We start from the raw sequence: 11,022 nt of genomic DNA on the forward strand, positions 1-11,022 counted from the left end.
AGCACTGTGCAGTTACAGGAACTCGAGTCAGGAGTTGCGACCACTTGTGTGTACTTATTGCAGTTTCACGAACAGGGCCTATCAAGGAAAAATAGCCTCCTGACAGAAAGGCCTAGTGGAAGTTCAAGGAAATTAGAATTTTCTTTTCCAAATGATTCAAACAATGTACAAAGATTACACATTTCCAGCTGTTACCGATATAAGTGCTGATATAATTTTAAGTGGAAGGGAAGGCTTTACCCCAACTAAATGAAGATGTACTGGGAATTTATATTTCTGTTGTGGCAATGAATGATTTATAAGTAGATGTCATCTGCTGAATCCTTTGTAGTTAGAGAGGTTACTATCTGACATAATAATTATATAGTTACTCTGAAAGGGTTGTATATTTTTGTGGTAGAACATTAGATGCTGTGTTATACAGCTATACAGAACTCATGTCAATTTAAAAAGCCTCCAAGATAGAAAGGCATAATGATACAAATGCTTCTTTTATGAGATAGGAAGGGTAAATGTCGGGTAAAATATTAAGTTTTAAAGCAGAATTTTGTGGACAACAACAGCTAATTCTATTTGTGCTTATGAAGAAAAACATGCAAATTAATTTCAGTTATTTATGTACCTACATCTAAGAAATATATTATTGTACTGGTCGTTATGAAAAGTTTCAGACAAAGCACTGATTTTATATCTACCATTTGGCCAAAATACACTGATTATAAAGGGAATTAACTGAAGCAGTCATGTGAGTTTACATTTACAGTGTTGATAATAGAAAATGCTTGTAACTGTTGTACTATTTTTGCAGTAAATTCACTATTATTCCCATTGCCTTCATTGTTCATGGTGGGAAGAGTTACAACAGCAGTTAATGTTCTGTTCATTCACTGACAAAAAAGTGAGATGGGAAGAGAAAGAAAGGATAGTGAAATAAAACACTTTCTGTATTTTGGACACTGTGAACTGTACTTCTGAATGCTAGCAGATCATGTAAGGTATATTCAGTAGCAGGTAAATGGAGTCCTAGCCAACTGGTGGTGTTATCAATATAAGCTGTTTTGTGCAAGATCCCACCCCCCTGTGAAATTAAGTACATGTGAGATCTGCCTCACAAGTGTAACTTTCAATGATCTGGGTTTCCAGATGGTTCTTATACCTCTAGCTCAAAACCTGTAAATAGGACTGAATTGGGAAGGTTTAGTTACACAAGGATCCCAAACCCTTTGACAACAGTCCCGAACCATAGATTGCCTTTTAGATCATGAAGATAATTGCATTAGTAAGTAATGTGTGACCTACTATTACCTTCCTTCCAGCTCCTTGTGTTGCTGTTCTAGGTTCCTCAGCATTCCTTTCAGCTTGCCATGTTTATCGATTGTTGCCTCAAACTCCACCTCCTGGCGCTCATGTAGCAGGATTAGTTTCTCATGATCTTTGAAAAGTGACTCGTACATACTCTTCATCTCTTCCTTTTCTTTCAACAAAGCCTTATTTTCTCCCTCGACACTTGCCTGTTTAGTCTGTGCCTGCATAGACTGAGCCATCAGTGCTGCATTCTGGGAACTGAAGTTAGAATTTTCCACCTAATGTTAAGAAACCTAACAGCTTAATTATTGAGATAAACATTAGTTCTTTATTTCAGTAGCAAGTGATTACAATATTACTAAAACATCTTTTAGACAAAATTAGATCATGTATTTTCATCATGACAACTGATTTGATTACAACAAGTCAGGTAATGTGACCGTTGGTGAGATACAGAAAGCAAATAATCTAGCCATTCAGTAACCTATGAGGTACAGATCTTAATAAAAAGACTCACTCTTATTTATACTACAAAACAAACATATAAACATACTATATTAAAATAATTTCTCTCAAGGTACCTTCGATTACCTTATTAGTATAATCAACCCCTAAATCTGTTGTAACCTAATGAGCAGAATTTTATTCAGATTATGGAGATTACTGAGATTGTACAGCCAGAGAAAATATTAAAAACTATCAGCTCAAAGCCAGAATCAGCTCCCCTTTTCCCCGTCAACACACAATTATCAGTGCAGAAGGTGATTTTACTTTGCCTTCTTTGTGAACCTCCTATCTCTTTATCAGAAAAATGAGCATCCAAAACTTTTAGAGCACAGACTCTCAAAGATTAGCATTAGTTCAGACGTTCAGCCTCACAAATGGGCATCCACTTTTTAAAAATATTTCAGTGTTGTCACATTTTAATAGAAAGCAAGTATCTCCTACACTTCGTTTTATTACCAGTTCAAAGAATTTCTTATACAGCCTCAGTACCATGAAGTAATTGTGTGTGTGTGTGTGTGTGTGTGTGTGTGTGTGTGTGTGTGTGTGTGTGTGTGTGTGTGTGTGTGAGTGTGTGTGTGTGAGTGTGTGTGTGTGTGTGTGTGTGTGTGTGTGTGTGTGTGTGTGTGTGTGCGTGCGTATGTGTGGATGCATTGTGTGCATGTGTGCATGTCTGTGTGTGTGCACGTACACACACAGAAAAGTGCATACAGTTGTTGTCAAAGTGTGTTTCTGGAACATTTTAGTGCCATAACATACTTGCTTTTAAAACTTCTTATCCATATAAGTTACTCAGTTTAGGATTCTGAAAAAAGTTATCAGAATGCAGAAAGAACTAATTGCTAAATATGTGATGAAAATCATATTTTACAAATTAAAAAAAAGCTTGAAATTAAAGCAAAGGTAACATGAGTGTTACAGTGACTGGAAGATGATAATTTCCACATATTCCATAATGTACCTCTAACAGTGTGTGTGTGTGTGTGTGTGTGTGTGTGTGTGTGTGTGTGTGTGTGTGTGTGTGTGTGTGTGTGTGTGTGTGTGTGTGTGTGTGTGAGAGAGAGAGAGAGAGAGGTATGGGGTATTGGGATGGAACTCATGAGGAAAGGTTGTTGTGAATGGCCTGGTACCATTTTTCTTCCCCTCCTATGACACAGAACATTGATCTGTTATGATCAAGAGCCTTTTGCTTAAAGCCATATTCAAGACCAAATGATAATGGCGTATGCCGCATGCATTTTTGTAATATATAATGTAACCTATTTTATGTTTGTGTACTGCATGTTTTTTATTGGCGTGTTTCTTTTTCACTCCCAGCCTAACTCTGAAATATCTCAGTATGGATCAGTGCTTTACCATGGTTTACAAATTTAAATACATACATACATACATATATACATACATAAACAGCTTGCAGGTTGGATGGTCATTTTTTAATTACAAAAAAATGACAAATTTTCTTGAAACTTAAATTAATTTCCATTAACATTTAACACATTATTTATGTCCTGTTATAAAATTGAGAATCAGTCTGATGTCACGGCATATTAAAAGTTATATCTGCAATGCAACCCTTTACATTTACTTGATGGAAGGAGACCACAAACTTCTGATCCACCTCTTCCTTTCCTCTCACTCCATCTTCACCTGTCTCATGCCATGTTGAATCACCTCATAAGTCTCTAGTATCATATTTCATCTATATTGCTGTACTTGTTTTTCTTTTAATGTGCAGTTTTACCGACTTTCAGGTAAAATAGAAAACATAAACTTGGACCTGACCATTTCAAAATACCTTATACATATATATTTTTAAAAATAAATATGCACTTGTGAAAAGGAAACCCATGATATTTGTAGCTTTAAATTTGCAATATTTCACCTAAACCACAAAATCAAGAAATAAAATTTTAACTGCAGAGCAGTTTTTGGACAGCTGGGGTGATCCACAAAACGGAGGATTATGAGCGCATTGCGAATCATAACCTGTTTATTATGTGTTTGAGACATGGATGTCAAGAAGTTCACCTCAAGAGTGAAGCTTGAGAGGTGAATGTTGGCATCCATGTCGAGAACACATAATTTGGGGTTATGATCGTAGCGTTATCTGCTCCATGTGCTACTAGTTACAGTGAAAAAGAAAAAAAAAGTGCTTTCCAGCTTTCAATTCCATAAGGCATTTAGTCACTTAACGAGCTCTGTCAGAAGGGCAGTGTAACACACAGTCCCTTATATTTACGGTCACCTTGCCATGTCTCTAAACTTTCCAAATTTTCACAGAACGTTCAGATGTTTGTCTCATGTGTTTGGCTTGTTCCTCATAAAGTCCACATTTTTCACACAAGTCATGGAGGACTGAAGTCACTGAATAGTGGCATACTTTTGAGTTTCAGAGTTTGTATCCTTCAGAGAAAATGTCTACTCCAGCATGCCTTCCAGCAGTGATCAGTGCATATTGCCCATCTCCTGAGTGGTCATACTGTGTGACAATAACACAGCTGTCCTCTACCCCCTTCTGAGAATGCAAGTGCATCTCCTGCTCCTGATCCCAAGTGTACTCTTACATTCACTCTGCATATGAAGGTATTATGCAAATGAGGAGCGTAATTGTTTTGTTTATGATTCCATTTTGAGTTACATAGTGTAAAGTGTCTCATGCATAGTATTGCAACAGCTATCATCTTCCCGACTCTCATGACTACAGCTGAACCTGCTACTCTTCGGGCCCAACCCAGGAACCTGCTGGTCTTTCAGCACAGTTCTAACTAGCTACTAGGTTGATATGATATGTGCACTGAAGAATATCACATTTATGAAAAGATTAAATTAAATTGTATTTTTCTTTGCTATGTAATAAAACAATATAAGGTAGTATTTATTGTTCTGTATTTTTCTGAAAGGAGTTTCTCACCTGAAGCCTGCTGTTGAGGGCCTGCTGACCAGCTGTTTGCTCTTGCAGGGAGAGAGCGTGTTTCTGTAGTGCCATGATCTGTGAAAACAGATTTTCATTTTGAACCTCTAGTTGCTTCAGTTGGTTATTCAGAGCTTGCTTTTCAGCCAGAAGTGCAGCATTCTGGAGAAAGAAGAAAAGTAAAAACAAATTATATCCTTACTTGTATTAATTGTAAACTCCAGCCTTAAAAGCTTAGCAAATATAAAATGAATATTCTTCATTTCTGACATTCAAAACTCAACACCATTAATTAAATGCTCCTATCTGAGCTGCTATAACTCAATATTCTATAGACACAACCCCTGCTTTAACTTTCTGGTATCTGAGTATCTAGGATTTACACATATACAGGAAATTATTTTTTCTTTCAAAATTTTCTGTATGAATTTTCCCTCCATGTTTGCCAACCAGCAAACCTCTTTCTTAATGGTCTGAAGCCCATTTGCTTCTGCAGTATTGGGGATTCCCAACACAAAGCCCAGAGCTGACCAGAGGGGGTCATTATGCAGGCAGCCATGGAGGTGCTTAAAACCATACTTGAATGCAACAAGGTCATTTCTAGTAAGTCCATAACCCTGCCATAGGAAAGGCTTCTACTTAAAAAAAATTCAGCTCTTCTGTTATTGTTCCTTCATCGTTACCAATGAATTTTCTTCTAAATGGCTCATTGATGACTTCACCCTCAGTCAATATGACCATAGCATTTTTTTCTACCCACTCCATCACTTCTTCTGTTTTCACCACTTTTCTGAAACAGCTCAACATTTTTTTATTTCTAGTAACCTAAATCTTCTTATAAAAGGTTATTTCAGGTAAATTTCTGAAATATCCATGAATCCAACCTCATCAGCCTCCTTAATAGCTTCAATTTTCACTTAAAACCAAAGAGCTCATCAACCTCAGCTTCAGTACAAATAGTCAGTCTCTCCTGGACTGGTCATCTTACCCAACAGATCCTACTAAATTCTAAAAAGTCTTCCCTCCTAATCTCAGTGACCATTGCATCTTTACCCTCTCCTAGCCTACAAAAAAGCCTCAGACATTATTCCTCCTCGGTGTATTAAAATGTGGAACCAGTTGATAACATTTACATACTCAGTAATAATCAGCTCAGCATTGACAAGGCATTACTATAATGTTGACCCCAATGCTTCTTGTTATTTCTGAATAAACCTGCTTCTGCGAAAACAAATTACTTTCCTACTTTCGATTGTAATAAAAAAAGCTCAGCAGGAAACATTTTTCTATATGCTTGCCCTCCCACCTGCTGACCATTGGCCCCCTATATTGAGTCTCAGCCCATTCATTCCCTATAGGTGGAAACATGGTCACTGACTCTTGCAACAGCTGACCAGAGAGAGCTGTCAGCCTGGAAGGCATGACGTTTATTTGTACTATGGTTAGCTGTGGTTCTGTGGTTATCGGTCTTATTCTAGCCATTATCAAACACAGACAGCAATTCAACAGACCCACAGGAGAAGTCAAGTATCACCATCATTTTTTCTTTGCCTCAGAGTTCTCTGCAGCCATTCTCCCAGCCTATCTAATGGCTATTATAGGAAATCATAATTCAAATGGCCTACTATGGCATTTTGATTAAGCCCAAACTCTACCCACAGGTGTTTTTTGTTAGTACCTATAGCAGCACTCTGTCAAGCCATACCTTCTCCATGCATCCTTGCCCTTCCAAAGGCTACTATCACTAGCTTGGCAATGCAAAGCTGACATCTCCAGTCATAACATTTTCTGTGCTGTAAAAGCCTGCATTTGCATGGTGGTGTCCAAATGAGTACAATCACCTCTTCCTCAATTCAAGATGGGTAAGCTGGTATCAGCCATTCGGTTCCATCCTCCACCACTTAGCTCTTCCAGCACCTGAATCCATACTTTAACTTGGGCGATCTGGGTCCTAGTCAGGGTTTTAACCATCTCTGACATAGAGCTCTGGAAACTCAAGAGAGTCTTGGTTTAGGAAGGATCTCCTTCTTCTGCTCAAAAATTGCTACACAACCTGGGCTGCCTACAAAATAATGCAGTCACCTGATGAGCAGAAACATCATTGACTAAGAAGTAATGGCAACAAAACCATTTGGAGATGCAAAGCATCATGCTACAAAGAAAAAAACAAACTATTATCTCACCACTCTCTTCATATTTCTTAGCTAAGCAATGTGCCTCCACACATAATTCTGCCTCAATCCATCTGCCTGCTCTTTCTTTGGACCTACTCAATGGACATATGAATATTTCCTTTTAACCTTCTGCATTCAGAAAATCCTCCTTAAGGGTACCAGAGAAATATTCTGACTCCTTACCTGACTGCAGTAGTGCCAGCAGCAGTGGAATCTTCCCCAGGATGCATATCTTCACTCTGTCTCCAACCCACCAGTCATGTCTCTCAAAATGGAAAAGGTTACCAGAATAACCATTCCAAAAGTAAATGTCCAACACCCCCCTCCAACGTCAGGCTCGTCTCAATTCTTCCACATCTCAGCAAATTAGCAGAAAAAAATATCCAGTACTAAACATCTAATTTTCTGCATAAATATTACCTCCTCTCCACTCACCATTATGGTTTTCCTAAAGGTTCAATAGCCATCGAAACATGCTGCCACTATCTGATTACTATGACTGAGTTAACAGCAGGTGCTAGTTTTTCAAACCCAGCTAATGTACTAGAGTCAGCACTCCACATGGGTGTGATAAATTTACTAACAAGCTGAGATATCAATGCATATAAAATTCAATGGATTGCTGAATGGCTGAAGGACAGGAAACTGTGTAAAACTTAGGGATACATTATCAAGGTCTTTCCTGGTCCAGAAAATTGTGCTACAGGGATCAGTGGGGCCTTTCTTGTTTAACATTTTTTATGTCTTCAGTGCCAATGACAACATATAACTAGGCATCCAAAATCATTACAGTGTGAAGATGGCAGGCATTCTTTCTTTAATTAAGGATAATGGCACCCTGCAGTCCTTTACTGCCAAGTTTCATATTTAGTCCAATAAATGCCAAGTGCCCTTTAATAAGAATAAAAGCAAAGTCATGTTTCTTGGTTAGGAAAATGAAAGATACCCATATGCCTTTAATAACAAGATTCTGAGGCAGTGTTAGGAATTTAAAGACCATGAGGTTACTGTAAATAACAATTTGACTTGTGATACACAAGTTAATTTGGCAATCAGGAAATGCTACTACATGATAAGGTCCAGCACAGAGATGTTCTACATCTTAATAAGATTAGTGATAGAGCATGGCATTGACTTTACACCACAGGAGAGATTGATCTAGCTGAAAAGAATTCTAAAATATTATACTTCAAAAACAGCAGGCCTAAGGAATCTAATCTATGAAGATAAATTACTTGAACTTAAACTGCTCTTGGTTTGCTACAGGTTACTAAGAGGTGACTAAATATGGGCTTACAAGTTCTGTGAATAAAGATTTACAGGTAGTGTGGGGCATTATACTTAGCTCTTCCAGTATTAGCACAAGAAATAATGATTTATTAATTTATTAAAAATGAAAGGTGCAGGGACAGAACAAAAATAGGTTTTACAGCCTAGAATTGCTAGGGCATTAAGTCATTTGCTGCTATATGTCAGAATGTTCAGTACTGTTACTTACTTTAAGAAACAGATGTATACATTATACAGGAATGCATTTTACAAGATTGCATGGAGTAGGACTCACAGTGACCCCATATGAGGTCTTGAGTCTGAGTAACATTGTAAAATTGTAAGCTGCTTTCAGGGAATTTGGTTAGCAAATGTTTAACAGCTTTAGAGGTATCATTCAGTATTGGTAGGGACCTTCAATATTCCTTAATGGCTAATAAGATGCTCAGTTTTGTGCCATGTAGTACACACGTGCACACACACAATCACAGATGCACACACACAATCTCACACACACACACACACACACACACACACACACACACACACACACACACACACACACACACACACACACACACACACCAAAACAAAACAATGCAAACAAAAAAAAAAACATATAGTTGATGTAAGTTCTCACGTAGAAACACATGAAACATTGTCACATCTTTACTGTGTTGGTATAACATTTGAACTAAAAATAATGAGCTATCCTCAAAAATTATTTCTGTCATTGCAAGTGTTAATAGCAAAAACAATGTTTTGCATAGCACAGAATGACATCCATGCATTAGAGATATTGTCATTGCTTTTAATTTCAGTGGTAATGTGTGCAGTATGTAACATATATTACAGATATTTCTTGTTTTAGAGTGAGCTCTGTACTGCAGGAACAAGATTTAAGAATAGTGTTTCCATAGAGTCTAAGACAAAGCTGTCCTGTTAGAATAAGCACTTGAAATTTGTTGGTATTTGTATAAAGGTAAGTTTAGCTGTAGGGAGTGAACAGAAACCAGTATAGGTAGCTATTTCAGTTATAAGAATATTTTTTTGTGGAATAAACATGTGCAGTGATGGGGTTTTGCTATAGATAGAAGTAATGAGTCAGCAAATTTCATGTAGAGTCTTTTGTGATGCTATGGTGTGAAATGGTTTATATAATATGACTAGTATATTCTGAAATGTTAGTAAGAAGAGTTTTGACTGTTAAAACCATCATAACAAAAATCTTACAGCATTGTCATTTGTAGGAAGGCTCAGGTTAAGACCAGAATGACTAACAGGAATCAAAAAACAGAAACAGAGACATTTCCAACGTTATACACACACACATATATATATATATATATATATATATATATATATATATATATATATATATATATATATATATATATATTCACTTTAGAAGTTCAAAATACTGAAATGTTGAAATTCAGTATTTCGAGCCCATAAAGTGGAATCTTGAAAAGAGCGAAAGTCCAGAAGCGCAAAATTCAAAACCTTGAATACCGGAGGTTTTGAATTTTGCACTTCTGAGGTTCCACTGTGGTTACGGATTCAGGTAAGTGTGTGTGCATTAAGGATTTTGGGTAGGGGCTGTGGTGTGTGTTAGTGTGTTTTGTAGCTGTGATGTGTGTGTGCAAGCAGAATGTAGCTTGTGTGGTGGTGTTGTGTGTGTGTTTGTGTGTAGTGCGACCTCGGAGTTAGAATATTTAAGTAGGGAGGGGTGTGCAAGGTGGCTTGACCCCCTACTTTTATGTAGTAGAGAGCTTGTGTTTGTGTGTGTGTGTGTGTGTGTGTGTGTGTGTGTGTGTGTGTGTGTGTGTGTGCATTAGTACCGTGAAATTTAAAGATTTTGAATTTCGTGGTTTTGAGTTTTCTATGTTTTAAAGATTCGATTTTATATCTTCGAAATACTGAATTTTGACATTTCAGTATTTCGAGGATATAAAATGAATCCATATATATGTAGATAGATAGATATGCATGTATCTATATCTATAGCTAGATCTATCTATAAATATATATATATATATATATATATATATATATATATATATATATATATATATATCAGAGAAACATGCTTTCAGAAACACATATGGTGTCTTATAAAACCATACCTAAAATATTATGTATGTAGTTATGTATAAAAGTAAGATTGGTCTTTTTAATGCTATGGCATAAAAAATGACATTAAAAATAAATGTTTCTCATTAAAATTCAATATGTGTCAGCTCCATTGCCTTTGAAGTTTGGAGGACAATGTAAGGATACTAAAAAAAAAAACAAAATACTGTTGTCATGCTGATGGGAAGTATTTAGTTTTATGTGGGTGAGACACACTTTCAGTGAAGTGCTTCAATGGCAATGAAAATAGAGATGAAGCAGAGGTGGTTATAAATTCATATGAACAAGCAAATAATTTATGGTACCATGATGACTGTCCATAGTGTAGCTATGTGGAGTCACAGCATATCTGACGCCTTATCACATTATAAAAATTAAATGAAGACATTATCCCTGAGGATTCAGAAATTACAGGTCTGCAGTGCAGATTATTTGGTCAATAGAAGTGGAAAAGTGCAGAGGTGAATTAAGGCACTTCATTTCATCAACACAGCAGATGTCTAAAGCTGGAAAGGGATCAAATGGAAACTACAAGACTAAGTTACATGGCCCAGGTCAAATAAACTGGATTAATCTGACTGCAGGCTGATGACTTGCTGACTAAGATGTCATTCTTACTGTGTGAATAAGTGAGTGCATCTAAGTGAAGTGTATTTACTAATGTCTGCATGAATTTATATTTAGCAGTGAAAGAGCACAGCACATCTTTTAGCACCTCAGCCTCAT

At 36.8% G+C, this 11,022-nt stretch overlaps 1 protein-coding gene across 1 annotated transcript in view; it reads right to left on the bottom strand.

Annotated features, from left to right (window-relative positions):
- Positions 1 to 11,022, bottom strand: part of LOC122805298 (girdin-like) — a 1,431,879-nt gene that overhangs the window by 178,312 nt on the left and 1,242,545 nt on the right. The window contains exons 26-27 of the mRNA XM_044075386.1: positions 4,721 to 4,882; positions 1,306 to 1,583 (exon numbers count right to left, since the gene is read on the bottom strand). Coding sequence (XP_043931321.1) covers positions 1,306 to 1,583; positions 4,721 to 4,882 — 440 coding nt within the window. The remainder of the gene's footprint in view (positions 1 to 1,305; positions 1,584 to 4,720; positions 4,883 to 11,022) is intronic.

The sequence above is a fragment of the Protopterus annectens genome, chromosome 6.part1 (genome assembly GCF_019279795.1).
Source record: "Protopterus annectens isolate FY-2018-M chromosome 6.part1, PAN1.0, whole genome shotgun sequence".
Taxonomy (NCBI): Eukaryota; Metazoa; Chordata; order Ceratodontiformes; family Protopteridae; genus Protopterus; species Protopterus annectens.